General features: G+C 39.5%; 1 protein-coding gene across 1 annotated transcript; it reads right to left on the bottom strand.

Moving 5' to 3' along the window:
* Window positions 1–46: 46 nt before the first annotated feature.
* Window positions 47–13,011, bottom strand: kdm2ab (lysine (K)-specific demethylase 2Ab). The gene is made up of 23 exons (XM_026357028.1): window positions 12,802–13,011; window positions 12,314–12,354; window positions 10,776–10,914; window positions 10,457–10,535; window positions 10,259–10,305; window positions 9,803–9,981; window positions 9,439–9,545; window positions 8,981–9,074; window positions 8,600–8,753; window positions 8,346–8,461; window positions 7,392–7,518; window positions 6,988–7,262; window positions 6,738–6,815; window positions 6,258–6,518; window positions 6,011–6,139; window positions 5,823–5,909; window positions 5,425–5,649; window positions 5,026–5,052; window positions 3,752–4,776; window positions 2,917–3,080; window positions 2,119–2,265; window positions 1,731–1,946; window positions 47–1,629 (listed from the first exon to the last, which is right to left on the bottom strand). Exons 2-23 carry the CDS (start codon window positions 12,347–12,349, stop codon window positions 1,448–1,450), a joined length of 3,894 nt encoding a protein of 1,297 aa, XP_026212813.1. The 5' UTR covers window positions 12,350–12,354; window positions 12,802–13,011; the 3' UTR covers window positions 47–1,447.
* Window positions 13,012–15,152: the final 2,141 nt, after the last annotated feature.

Here is a 15,152-nt window from a genome sequence, read left to right as displayed (position 1 = left end):
CTGTCAGTGAAAATCTGACCCGTTGTTTATCAGTTTTTATTTTTCTTGAAAAATAACACATAACATAACGTGAAAAAGGCTTCTGAAAATAATTACATTGCTACAGGATTCCCGTTTTGATTTTCTGAAAGAGGAAAACACATTTACACAAACGTATATATTTATATACTTATATTCATTTTAGGGGATATGGCCGGGAGAGCAGTCTGGGACAAGACCTGTGATACAGAACTACTACAAAAGAAATGAACAGCCCCCCCCCCCACACACAAAAAATATACAGTTTGACATTGAATTAGACAAGGTCATGAAAGTCAGTGAAAAGCAGATACACACATTTTTTCATCCATGAAAAGAAAAAACAAACATGTATCAAAGAGGGGTTGGGAGCAGTTTAATCTAGAATATTAACATTTCTTTCTAAATGTTGTCCCTGTACAAAAAACAAAGCAATAGGTGTTTGGAAATAATAGCACCTGAAATCTAACTTGTTTGAAAATGCACCATTTATCCGACACCTCATTCTTGGCTTCCCTCAAACACTTAATGCATCCTGCCCTTTGTTGGGGTGAGGTCTTGTTGCCATGATTGCCTTCTCACGCTGTCTTTATACCCTTTTCCACAACATCATACCCTCAATGTCCATGTCCACTATCTCAAGTACACCACTGGATTATTGTTGCACCCAAATACCTTACTAAGCTGATCACATAACTGGTGAACACAGGCCACTGCAGCGACTTACTTTATAAGTCACGATGTGAAAGACCTGTCACCTTAAGTCTTTTTTTACAACAAAAAACAAAATATCACCGCACAGCTATTGTGCATAAAGCATAAGTTAAAATGTAATGTTTACTCTCTTGTATCTGACAAAAAATCTATTTGGTGCATTGAAGTGTAGCAGAAATAAAAAAATGTTGAAATGAGTCACATTATAACTTTATGGGGATCGGCCCAAACAAAACAAGCATGAACCTCTCAGTCTCTTTCTCGAGCCAGGAGTTTGTGATGGGAGTCAAGACTGGTGTCTGATGAAGAGTTGACCACTTAGTTATTCAATGAATGTGTAGTCTAATACAGCTAATTAATTGCCCATGTTCTCCCACTCCTGGTATTAAAAAAGGCATGCTTTTTTCCTTTAAACACAACATTAATTCCCAAAAGAACAGCAAAAAAAAAAAAAAAAAAAAGCTCCTGAGTCTCTTTTTAGGTACACCGCCAAAACTGTTGAGAAGAAATATTGTTCCAGCTGTGACAACCTTTTTCACCAACTGCTTAAGTGACTTAGCCCTCCTAGTTCAGACCCCACCATTCATTTTATGTGAAACAGGTGCATGTGATCTCCCCTGCCTGCCTGTGTCCTTTGTGTCACACATTCACATCAGGATACACTCCCTCTGCTTTTGCACCTCGAATCACTCCTGCAGTGTGAGGAGGCAGGCGCTTAGGATATCCTCTGGATCAGTTTTTCATCTGATAGGCAGTAAAGGGTGTTGACAGACAGCTCAGAGATGAAGGCTTCACAGGCCTTGCGTGAGACACCTTTACAGCCCCGCAGGTCAAGCAGTGAGATGCAAGAGAGACGGCGGAGATACTTTAGACACGTGTCTGTCAGTTTACTGCAGCCTGGGAAACAAACAGGTATAAAGACAGTCAGTCAGTACTGGCAAAATAAAACAAATGCACTGTGTATGTCTGCATTTTCTTGCATTTTAGCTAAATCTCACCTCCCAGATTGAGTTCTGCGAGTGTGTTTCGGGTGGATGACCCAACTGCAGTCAGCAGGTTGATGGAGTGGTCGGTGAGGCTGTTACAGTGGGAAAGATCCAATTTTGTTAAATTGGGCATGTGGCGGATCACCAGGCGCACAGTGGAGTCACTGATGTCTAGGCCTGCCAGTCGCAAACACTGCATACTCCGCAACTGGCTGCGATTGTCACAGCCTGAAGAACAGGAGTCATTTGGGAATAAGAGAAAAAGATGCAAAAATTATTTAGAAGAGTTTAAAAATGAACAACAATCAAGTGAACAAAGAAGAAAGGAAATGGTTAGAAAACAACAGTAAGTTACTGGATGATGTCATGTATCTCTAGCAATTAAACTGAGGAGCCTCACCTGGAGGGATAACTAGATCCCTGATCTGAGAGTCTTTGACCCCATCTGCATACCGCAAATCCAGAGATCGGAGGAGAGGGCAACCAGAGGAGCAGAGAGCTGAAATAGATGCCCATGAACATCCTGCCAACATCAGATCCTTCAGCCCTGGAAATTCAGAAGATTTAAACATAGTGTATTCAATGTGACACGGCACACAATATGTTGGTGAGAACACGACTAAAGCAGCCCTAAATGGACAATATTGAAGAAAAAAAAACTAGAGATGTCCTGAGCTGAATCTGTTAACTTTCTAGATGTAGACATTTTAATAAAGGGCGTGTTACAATAAAGCTGATCTAAATCTGGTATTTTTATGATATTTATCTTTTATCACTTCAGTCTGGTGGAGCTGCGCCAAAGCTCTCCTTAATGACAGCTGCTTTCACTGATGCTTATTAATATCATTCTGTTGGTAACTTGACCAAAGGCCAAAATCAAACTTGTCTGTTGTTCTGATAAAGTGTCTGTGACCTTCTGTGAGGTAAGGCGAGGTAACACACATAACTAGTATAATGAATTAGAATATTTGTCAGTTATATGGTGTGTCATTGAGTAGGCTTCAGCTTCCATATATAAGATATATATTTAATTGGGATTTAGCAAAATAAAACAAGAGCGTTGGACTCATTATCGACAGATACACAGGAGATGATTAAAAACAAAACAAACAAACAAAAAAAAGAAGTAGTAACTACTACATATATAAATTAATACACAATATTCAACAAAATAAAGTGAGTGAGTGTGTATACGTACCAGGAAGGCGACCAACAAGCCAGTTAAGCTGCTTTTTAGAGATGTTGGTCCAAGAGAGGTCGAGTGTGACTGGCTGTCTCTTTATGATACCTGTTAGCGCCTGAGGAGTGATGGTACGGTTGATGCTCAGGTCAATCCGTGCCCAAAGCCGCTTGTCTAAACACCTATTGACACGCAAACACTCATTATATCCATCATCTGATACTAAACGTAGCTACATGGATAAACAGTATCTCACTATTCAAAATTTATTAAGAGACAAGATTTTAAAACATTCAGATTCAGCAATGAACCAGAATCTTGCAAGATTTTCATAAAACCAGACACCAGCTGCAGCGAGCACATTAACCCAGAAAAAACCAAACTTTCAATTTTAGCCATTATGGGATTATTATTAATTAGCTGCAGCTAATCTAATCTGCTGATATATGTAATTAAGGAAAGAGCGAAAAACAGATAAACACGACAAGACTGCAACCTTTGTTTCCCAGTGGTGTTTGCAAATTTAAAAAACAGGAGAAAAATTTTATGAAACATGTATGAGTATCTGAACTAATCAATATACACAGATCAGCCACAATATTAAACCCACCAAGTGGCTTTAATGCAACTACATATCCCCAAAGGCAGCAAGCTGCAGGGCACTGTGTATTCCAACACCTGTTGATCTTTTTTGTTCTTACCATGTATAAACTAAAAGCATGCACCACAACATGAAAACCACCAGATGTGGTTGACCAGCTTATTTTACCAACCACAAACCAGATATAAAAGGAATGGGTGGTCAGAACCTACCCTAATAAAAATACGATAGACAACAGCTCAAAAGTCTTACCATTTGTACCAGTTCTTGCAGACAGCCATGCAGACGCAGAGATCTGCTCGACTTAAGTAGCGGAAGACAGACACCCACACTTCCCTCTCACAGCTCGACCCGCTCCCATTACTGTCCCTGTCCGCATCGCCCCCTCCTTCTTGCAGGGCGGACAGAGGTATGCGAAAATGCGGAAGCTCTGAGGATGAGGACGAGGTGGCACCATGTCTCAATTTAGGCAGCCTGCTTAGCCTCATTCTTTTAGAGGTATCTGGCCTCTCTGGGTGGGAGGTACAAGAGTCTGTGTGTCCACTGTGAGAGTGTTGTGGTGTGTGCCTATTGGAGTGTTGATCAGGACAGGGGCCACGGTTTCTAATTGGGGGTCTGACCAGGGCTCTGGCCTGGCTGTGTATTGTGGAAGGTGCAGTTTGAGGGGCAATGGCCTCTAATTTGGGGACAATGGCTGATGGGTCCCGTTTGGCCCTTGTCGGCTTTTGGAGTGTCACTTTAACACATGAGCCCTCCTTGTCCCCCATTTGACAGTCCTGCTCCATCTCCTCTTCCTCATCGGGTTCTGCACCATTTTGGTTTGCCATCTCGCTCCCGTCCTCTTCTCTTTCTTTGGCTGCCTGTCCCTCTCGCCTCATCTGTGGCTGGTTCTCCTTATCCCCTCCCCTCCCACTGTTCTGCCCTCGGTCCTCTTCGTCATCATCACTGCTGCTGCTGCTATTGGTACTGCTGCTGTCGCTGTCTTCACTCTCCTCCTCCAACTCTCCGTGGCTTCTACCACCTATGATTCCTCGTCCAGCACCTCCTCCCCGCAGCCTTACCCCTCTTCCCCTCCCTCTGCGGGGCTCTCCCTTGGGAACAAGTACCAGACCGTGGGAAGACTGCTGTTGCTCAAAAGATCCTGTTCCTTCTGGAGTGCTATGGTAAGGGGAGCCACTCATCCAGGTGGATGGCCGGCCTCTGCCCTGAGATAGTCTGCTGGTTGGTGAGCGCAGGCGGGACAGCATACTGGGAGAGCGATCTAGAGCTGACTGTTTCTATTGAGAGGAAAAAGAAAGATGCCAAATAAGAAATGGATAATGCATGTTTTAAACAATGAAACCAGCGCAACAGCAGGCTCTGTGCAGTACTGTCTTTTGAACAATCTAAATATCAAATCTGTGCTAACTGTATTATATGTTTAAAGAAATCATCATCTCTAACAAATTACTTAGATATAACTACATGTATCAATTGTAGTGTTCAAAATAAATAAACAAACATTACAAAATTAAATACATACTTACCAAGAGTTTGCTGCGCTCCAGTTTTATCTGAAATAAACAGAGCAGGGTTAAGGTAATGAGATAAAACTCAAACATAGAAAAAAGTTTTAATAACATAACTACATTTAACAAAGTGTCAGCAGTTATATCTGTAGCATCTGCCAGTGTAATTTCAAAACTTTGATTTAGTTTTAATTTAACAATGTTTTTAGATTTTTAAGCTTTTCAGTGACTAAACTAGATTAAAATTCATACCTAAACAGAATTAGTAAAATAATACTTACTCCTGGGTCAACAAATTGTCAGTATGTGACATTGTTAAAAGATGCTAAAATCTATCAGTCACTATTTTATTTTGGTCATCAAAACACTGGATTGTTTTTAAAAAGCAAGTAAACACAGTTACAATCTCCACTTTACCCTCTTCTTAAGTCTAAGTTCCAGTGCACTTGCTCTTTTGCGGTTCTGTTGATGCTGCAGTAACAGTTTCTGAGAAGGTGGTGGGGCTGTGGGTCGGGATGGGGGTTTGCTTTGTTTCCCTCGGTTCTCCCCTTCACCCACACCAATGCCTTCCCGGTATGCAAGTTTGGACGGTGGAATTGAGGCTGAGCCCTCTGATTCTTCACTTTCCTCATCGCTGGAAGACTAGTGTGGGAAGAAAAGGCAAGTAGGGTGGTAGAAGAAAGGGTGACATTGTTCATTAAAGTTTAAACATCAACTATACAGAAACTGGTGGACATTACTAAAAAAGAAAACTTAGCTGAGAAATGAAAAAGTAGCCTGGATGAAAACAGAGTGAGAAGATATGCAATATGTACCTCTGATTCTGAACCCTTGCCTTGGTAACATTTGGGACATTCCCAGCAGCTGGGCAAATCTTTATTGATCTTCCCTTCCCCAGGTTCCTGAAACAGAGAACAATTAAAAGTTGAAAGTAAAGCTAAGACGCAAAATAACTGTGCCATGTATGAACTAGATAAGCTTTAAAATATCTGAAACAGATTACCTTAATGCATTGACGATGAGCAATCTGTGAGCAGACAGAGCACTCCATGAGCGAGTGAGTGCTTGGATTAGATTCATCAGATTCACCTTCTCCACATATGGCACACCGCGCTGTGTTTGGCAAGGCAGGCTGGAGGAATACAAACATGTCATTTACACAGGGGTAAAATAATATGGAAATTTAAGACCACGTTGATAAAACTCATTTGGTTTATTATACAAAAACAATGATGGCTATTCCAACTTACTGCTAGACACTGTCTCATGACACAGCTCTTCTTCATGCGTCCAGGTCCGCCAAACTTCCTCATATCGTGGCAGTACTGGCAAGTACCGCACTCCTTCCTGCAGCAAGCAGCACAGCGCTTGCACCTCACCCGTCTGCGTCTCAGAGCAGAGATGGATGAGCGTTTGGTGGGCCTCTGGCTGAGAGACTTGTGGAGAGTGGGACCCAAGCGAGGACGGTAAATAATGGGGGCAGGAGGAATGGGTGGCTGGTACCATGATGGCTGTAAACGAGTAAACAAGTAAGAGAGCAGTAATGGCAAAAAGTAAGTAAATAAAAACAGGTTTGATGAACCTGAATGAATGGCTTATTTAATAACAATTTCTATTAATGATATAATTCAAAATAAACTTAAAGTATATATTTTTAAGTAATTAATTTGCTAAATATTGTGTTATTTACTTTTGTGTTCAAATTGTGTAAAAGAATGTTCTCTGCTTACCCTTTTGGGCCATTTAACAATGGGCTCTCCAGTGTAGGACAGCTTGGGGTTATCACTGGCATGCTCCTTTAGAACAGTCTGGACAAGCGGAAAAAAAAATACTATATATAATACATATGTACATAATTTGCATGTAACAGCATCATAAAAGCAATAGTGGCATGTCTTTTGTTTGTCAGTCAATATCTGTTTGAATGTAGTGTAGCCAGTGTGAGTTCTCGGATGAAATGCACAAGGAAGCCTCACCCACCCTCATGTCCTCGAGCAGGTCTGCAGCATTCCTGATACCTGCAGGGACACACTTTTTGTTTGCAGGAAGCTCCTCCAGCTTCCCTAAGAGGTTCCACAGTCCCTCCAACTCAAACGGGGTCAACACATGTTCAGGTTTGGTAACCTGGGCTGCCTCATCTTCTTTGACTTCTTCTTCATTCAACTTGACCTCTTCATTTTCAGGATCACTCTCACCTCCACTGGAGTTGCCATTCCCAGTGTGACCATTTGTTTCGACGTCAGCCTGGGTCAGTCCTGAAAATGGGATGTAAGGGAAGGAAATTCACACCAATGATTATGTGCCATTTGTGTACATTTTTTTTTCTATGTCTGTGGGAATAAGAGAACAAAGAAGACAACAATGTGTTCTTGTGCTCATCTCACCTATACCAAGGGAGTATTTTTGGAACTCAGGGGTGAGGTGGGAAACACTGGTCATGCAGTAGAGGTATCTCTCCAAGACATACCAGCACATCTCGTAGTAAAAAGGGTAGCGGAACTTTGCTGGCACCTAGAGGTGACAACAAGAAACACATAAGAGGAAAGTGTTTGATACTTTTTGCATCTGTTTTAAGACTACCATGAGACTTGAACATATACTATGCAATGCCACACTTTGCTTTATATTTTATTTAACATAAATACATGTTTTCTGCTTAATTAAAAACTGCTTTTAGATTTCTTGTTCATCACTTGTTCATCACAATCACTTGTCACAACTTTGTTGTGGTTTACACTTGTGCTTTCAAAGATGTCGGCATTGTGTTACTGCAGTGGCTAAGGTGACAAAACACCTGTCAGCACACCTCCAAGCCCAGTGGATGATTTTCTCGAGCTGTGCAGTTTCAGTCTCTAAAAAACTGATGTAGCCAAACACAATGACTTGGGTCATAACCTCTCAGAGAAGTGTTGCTGGAAATTGCTTAATTTTGTGTCATTGTTACTGCAACATTAAATTTGAGACACCAGTGTCCAGATGGAGGCATAAGAGGTAATATGGTTATTTAAAGGTAAACATTAAATGATCTGGTGATCCATTAGGTCGACCAAGTAACAACTACGGCCATGACCATGATTATGACCATCCATTAAAAAAATTCACATCACGTTGTTGACAAATGATTGCGTCACCATAGTTTTTTGAGACTAAATACACAGATTAAAGCCATATTAACATTGACAATGTTGGGAGAATCAGGTTCAGTCCGAAAGCATTTTAAGAGTAATGCTTTGCAAATTCTCAAGCTCTGAGGCAATCATCAGTATGTGGCAAGACAGCGGATGCGTATCATATCAGCAGTAGTAAAACATCAACAGTCAATGTGAGATGTTTTTTACCCGTGTGCGATCTTCAATGCTGTAGATGTTGAGCTGCATGGGGATGTTAAAGCTGTGAAGGAAATTGCCACCGAACACCAAGGTGTCTTCTGGGGTGTACACAGCATGGATCCAGCCTAAAGAAATGCAAGACATAAGATGTTGGAGGCATGTAGGGGTCAAGTGTGCATCTATTTAGAGTCAGTAGAGACAGTGTAGGTCGCTGCAAATATGACATGTCTGTATGAGTCACTGCCTAAATTACAGTAACAAACCTGATGGGATTATGAAGGTGTTGCCCTGATTAAGCACTATCCTCTGACAGTCATGACACTTGTCCCCCAGGAAGATGTCTCCCTGTTTTCCAGATAGGACCCAGTTCTCATACATCTCCAGGTTCTGTGGTGTGGGTGGAATCAGCCAGAACACCTGCAAGTGACAGGTAAAAGGTTATATAGGGTAAATCTGAGGCCAACATCTGTGTATAGAAATATCCATGGCACAAGAACTTAAATAACAAGGGTGACTGTCAGGCCACCATACCTTTTTCTGACAGCATGACAGATTTAATGCTGTCAGAAAAAGGTTGTCATTAAAACTAAAACGTTTCCTGGCAAAATGTTGACATGTATGGTTGGTGCAACACCTAGACCAACCTTTCTTCCTCGCAAGATGTGGTACCATACTGATGTTCCTCCAAAGTCAATGTGGAAATCTGTGAAGCAGCCCTGCACACTCATGAGACAGTACCTGAGAGGTGTGGAGGAAGGAACGAGAATCAGCCAGGATAAAAGATTGCTTTTACTTCTATGTATAAACAAAACTTGTAAATACTGCATATTACATATACACAATTACTTTCTAGATTAAAGAGATCTGGTAGCAAATGACAAAGGCAGAACCCATGTGTCCACTAAATTTCAATAGTGTCCATCTATGTAAAGGTTTTTTTTTTTTTTTGTTTTTTTTTTAGGTGAGTGTCAAGGATTCATTATAGATAATTCTAGGTTAAAAGGATGAAATTAAAAAAAATCATGAGACATGAGATGGAAGTGATACATTTTCACTATTGCAAGAATTGTGTTCAGTAAATTCTGAGGTCTGATTTACTCACTTCTGTACTTTGGGATAATGCATGTCTATTATGGCATTAGTGGAGTCTCTCTGTCTCTCCTTGAGATGGCGTGGCCACATGTTGTCCACCCAGTCAATAAGGTCCACCTGCATAATAAGAAAAAGAAAATGGTCTAAAATATACATTCATATCATCTTGGGACTAAGCCAAAGCGCTAAAGCCATCAAAGCAAATGCATGATTGGATAACTAGCCAGTTTTTTTACTATTCAAAACATGATTTTCTGATCATGCACCCTCTTTGTTACTTAAGGTATATTTTAGTACAAATTCTAGCATGGCATTATCAAAGTGCACATCTTGATAGCTGTGAAACCATGAGGTGTGAAACTGTGCATCCTCACCGAAGACGGTCGTTTGACTAGATTCTCCAGCCTAGTGTGGCTAAACTCCAAGCTGATGACATTGTAAAGCTTTTCTCTTTCTGATGGTGGCGTCTCATAGTAACGTCGCCACTGAGCCATTGACATCTCGATTCCCTTCTGTGTGTTCACATCCATCACATCTACAATACGCCGACTACCTGTAAGACAATTAAAAAGGATTAAACAACTGACAACTTGGTAATTAAATCCAAATTTACTGTCCCAAAATATAACGAAGTAGCGTTAAGTTAAATAAGTGACACAACATATGAAGCGGTTCAGAAGTTTAAAAGAAATAAAATAATAACACACAATATCAGCCAACAGTAATTGTTTCTAATATTAACACCTTACAGAATAAAGATCACTTAAATTTTAGTATTAATTTAAATTTGATAGATACAAATTGAAAAAGAAAATAAAACTGAAGCTTACCAACAAACAACTTCACATCACTCACACTGAAATCAGGGTCTGGCATTCTGAAAAATGGAGGCAATTCCCCGTTATATTTTTTTTCCTCTGAGACACACAGTGAAATAGGTTCACTGACATATGCACTGAATTTATTTAAAACTGTAAAAAAATCTTTAATCTTAATCTCTAATAAAACTATTCAAGACTGCTGCTTACTGTATGCCAAGGTCATCAGTTGTTTTAAACACAATTGGGTCCCTGAGCCCTTCCCTCTGGATATATTCAAATGTGAAATCTAGAAAAGAGATGAACACAAAGTGACAAATGAAATTTACAAAGTGAAATCCTCAACAAACATAAATAGGCATTTGATAGATAGCCCACAAACTATGACCTGTCAGAAATGCTTTAATCAAAACATGTTCAACTTCAGTATGAAGCAACACTGCAGCTAGCTGCTAGCTTTAATTTCCTTCACATGATATTAGATATTTTCATGTGTGGTTTGATTAAAATAAAATTCCTGAAATCCTACCTTTACCATCCATGTATTTGACCATGTCCGAGTTAAATCTGTCACACTGCAACTTTTCATCCAGGTCAAACATTCGTTTGCCTTCAATTTCATCATCTGAAATTCCATCGTCTTGGTAGCGGCGCCGTGTACCTGTACGCTGGGGCCAAAATACATTTTCCGTTGACCTTTTTGTCAAGTATTAAAAACATGGTTTCTACAGAGCAAGTACAGGATGAGAGAGAAAAAATAACTGGCAGTGAAAAATCTAGTATGACAGAGATGGGCTAAGGCAGCCCATCAGACAGACGGCAAGCCTAATGTCAAGATCACATTTGAAAGGATGTATATTATGACGTAAATTATATGTCTTTAACAAAAACATAAAAGTTGTACACTCCACTCAACTCACAACCCAGATGATAACAGGTACCATTTGTTGACTTTTCCCAATCTACCTTTATGTATGCAAAAACAAAACAAGCTCTGATACACAACCAATAGCAATTATATTTAAGAGATGTTAAACAATTTAATGCATTTTTAAAATGTTTTAGTGTCTATTTGCTAAGACATGGGAGTTGTTCCTTATATCTCAATGGTAAAAAGGAATTAAACTTCCATTAGTGACAAGACTAACATTCTGATGAAAGACAAAGATTAAATAACTAATCAATAAAAGCTCATCAGTCAGCTGGCTACCAAATAATTTCATGTGTGAACTAAACAATACAGCATTACAATAGCAGGGGTTAATCTTCTACACTGTGCCCCCTTTAACCTCCCCTCCTAACATTCACCCAAACCATCACTGCTTGGCTAGACAGATGGATAAAGCACAATACCCTTGCTCTGAGATCTCCCCAACCCCCATCCCTTTATCACAACTGTGGTATTATCTAAACTCTAATGGTTCTTACTTACATAACAGGGGGCTGTACAATCCCCATTAAACTGTGGCTGAAAGTAATTTAAGATCAGGAAAGAAAAGCATGCATATAAAATAATAAAATAAACAATAACATTAATGACTTAGATTAAAGCAGCACTTTAAGTGCTTCAATTAAGTTGTTGTGTGTTAATATATATGTATAGACATGCATCAACAAACAAACCCCTCATTATACACATATTTAGAAATGTATATTTTGATATTATTAATCCCAAATCTAATATTAGTAACATTTCATTGTGTTCACACTGGGAAACTTAAAAGCAGCAGATTTATTCCTTTACATCAATGGGAAAAGATTTGAACGAGGTGAGACAAGGTCACAGCACAAAGGCTGTCAGGTTAGACAGTGAACTTGACCTCATCTTGACCCCAGAGTCTTAGGACAGGTTCATTGCCGTTATTAGGGTGCAGAGAGGACCACTGTCAATAGGCATTGTGTCAAACGAAAGTGGGTCACTGCAATCAACTGCAGTAATTTAATTCACTAAACTAAATGATGTGCATTACCAAGGCTAACACTGCACACATATGTCAAATGAAACAGTTGTACTGTGAACATAAAACAAGTGTTCCGGGAAGCTAACAGTTGGGTTAAGTTACTCACCAGGCGTTTGCTGTACCGTGTATGAGGATCCTCCATGATCTCTAAAAGACAAATAAAGTTGCGGGCACGTTGTTAAATAACACCGATTACTTAGCCAAACGCTGCTCAAGTGTTTAAGTGTGTTTTTACATTGTGTCGGACAGAAACACACGCCTCTCTCTCTCTTGAGTAGAGGCTAGCCGACAGCTCTGTTAACGTAAGCTAACAGTGTTGCATTAGCCAGCAAGCTAATGTTAGCAACACATACAAAATAACAAACGTTCGCATTAAAATTGTGTCACTACGCGTAGACAAGTGCCGACTAGAGCAACTATCTTACATCAGTAGTATTTTGAACCAATGTGTCTATTTAATAACGTTATTCAACTGGCGTTATTGGCTAACAGAAACTAGCTCAGTTGGCAATCCCTTTCATGAGTCGTCGGCTAACGTTCAGGTAGCTAGCTGACGTTAGCCTCTATACGGCAGTTGTAAGCTATTATCATTACCTCTGCGTTTTAACTCCTTTTAGTCGTGGTGGTCAAAAGTAATGTTTCCCGGCTACAGCGTCTACAGCCTCTCAGTGAAGTTTCCACCCATGTTATGTGCTAACAGCTGTGTGTATTGTTATGTTTATTATTGTGCGATAAAGTTAGAACGATTCGACGCTCCGAGCCGCCATTTTCAGCTGGTCATAAAACACACACACATACACACAAACCCCCCTAAAAAAAAAAAAGAAGCTGCTGATCCACCCTCTATTTACTCCACTGCCCCGAAACATTAGCATACACACGCTGTCATTGGACACAGCGTGTGCTCTTTAAACCAGATTAGAATATGTTAATACGTGAGTGTGCTCGGTTCGTCTTCCCCGGTTGGACGGTAGGGCTCCTAAATGCTTCATGATGCGTTCAGGCTCTGAGGAGGTGTACTTTACTGTTATTCCTCATAGACAATACGCTTCTGTCCAGTTTGTATGTATATTCAATATTATTGTCATATCAGTTTGAACAATTATATCACACTGCTTCTGCCAAAAAAAGCCACCCTCTAATATATAGATTTTGTAATATACATGTATCTATGTGTACTGTATGTGGCCTATAATTGCACAGTTGTCTTTAGTACTTGTACTTGATGTAATATCACTGGTACAAGGTACATTTAATAACTATTAAGGTATATAGCAAAAATATATGTACATATATATTCATAGAAATGTGTGTTTAATTCTATGACAATGTATGTAAACATCTACAGTATAGTGAAATGTTTAATATAGCTCTATGTTCATGTATATCAATCTATCAATATCTTTTTATGTTTAACCAAATTTATTATTCAGTGTTCTCTTTTAGATTATTATGCTTTAATCTTAAATTTCCCTCATGCGTCTCACAGTTTTCTATATATTTTTTTTAATCTATTTCCAAACACAGTTTATCCCCTAAACACGACACAGGAAAACAAACGCACCCTTGTGCAGACCCCGCCCCGCGGAGTGTTGATGTGCCGGGCCCACCTCTGGATAGGAAGAACAGCGAGATGGGGGAGGAAACGAGGTCAGGAGAGATGTTCTTATACACGGATGCTGTGTCGTGAGTCGCCATACATTACATGTAGCCTCCACGCACAATAAAACGGAAACAAATCACGTCTGATTCCCCAAAATAAAAAATGTATTGCACAGTAAACAGCCAGATACAAAGAGTCCCTCCGTGCGCACAGCAGCTCCAAACCTGCAACACACGAAGCGAAGCGCACAGCAACACTTGATGCAACGCACGCAAATCTTTTATTACATAACCGACTTTACTGGGTTAACACGAAGCCAGTGAGCGACTGACAGCCGCTGTTACAGAAAAGACCTTTATCACAAGCAGCTCAGCAGCACAGTCACAGCATACACAACAAAAAAAGAAAAATCACACAGTTGAGTCAAAATATCACAACAAACAAGTCAGAAAACACTGTTAATAAGGTAATTTATCCCAGAGCATAACTGAGTGAATACATTGATTTCTGGAGTCTGAATAAAAATAAATAAAATAAAACAAAAATGACGTCCATATATGTTTTAATCAGGTAAAATTAATCATTAGAAATAATGGCCTTATAGTTATACAGTGGTAAAAAAAAATAGGATATGAACCTTTTGGAATTTCATGGTTTTCTGCATGAATTTGTCATAAAATGTGAATTAATACCGAAAACCATGACATTTCAGAAGGTTCATATACTTTTTCTTGTCATTGTAGCTTCTTTAAAACATGATTTTTACTTTCTAAGCGCCACCAGGAGGCAGCAGATCGAAACCACTTGGCGGTGAACAACAGACTGAAATCTAAACATTTCTAACACGTTTTCAAACACTTCATACAGCAAGAGAATTAAATTTTAATCATTTACAGAAGGGTAAGTGCACATGACTGATATGGTTTGTGATTTTTTGTTGTTTTTTTAATATACTTTTAGGATTTTAAACAGAAATAAACGATGGTCAGGGTAGGAATCAGAGAGCACCTGGGGGATTTTTCTTTTTCTTGGGAAAATCCTCCTCCCTGGAAATAAAACACAGCAATACAAAAACAGTGTTTAAACATTTAGTGTCAAAGTAAAGAAAAGCAGAGTGTAAAAGGCTGATGCAGGTGTTTTACCTGTGTAAAACATTTTATGAGAAGAAGCTGTACAGATAGGAGAACACAACGATCCCAATTATGGCACAGCACAATGTAATCATCATTTTTTTCTGTGAATTAAATCAAAAATAGACAAATGTAAGATAATGATCATACAAATTAGTTACTAAAATACAACTCTTTATATTTATGGACACACCAGTTTGAGGAAATGATCA

This window comes from Anabas testudineus, chromosome 10 (genome assembly GCF_900324465.2).
Source record: "Anabas testudineus chromosome 10, fAnaTes1.2, whole genome shotgun sequence".
Taxonomy (NCBI): Eukaryota; Metazoa; Chordata; class Actinopteri; order Anabantiformes; family Anabantidae; genus Anabas; species Anabas testudineus.
Note: the sequence above shows the minus strand (reverse complement) of the source record. Positions and strands in the feature narration are given on the sequence as shown.

Excerpts from the sequence above, each read along its gene's own strand:
- kdm2ab (XM_026357028.1), bottom strand. The coding sequence starts at position 12,349 with ATGGAGGATCCTCATACACGGTACAGCAAACGCCTG. Across the intron at positions 4,777-5,025 it reads TGGAGCGCAGCAAACTCTTG|AAACAGTCAGCTCTAGATCG; the intron begins GTAAGTATGTAT and ends TCCTCTCAATAG. Across the intron at positions 2,266-2,916 it reads GCTTGTTGGTCGCCTTCCTG|GGCTGAAGGATCTGATGTTG; the intron begins GTACGTATACAC and ends CTGAATTTCCAG.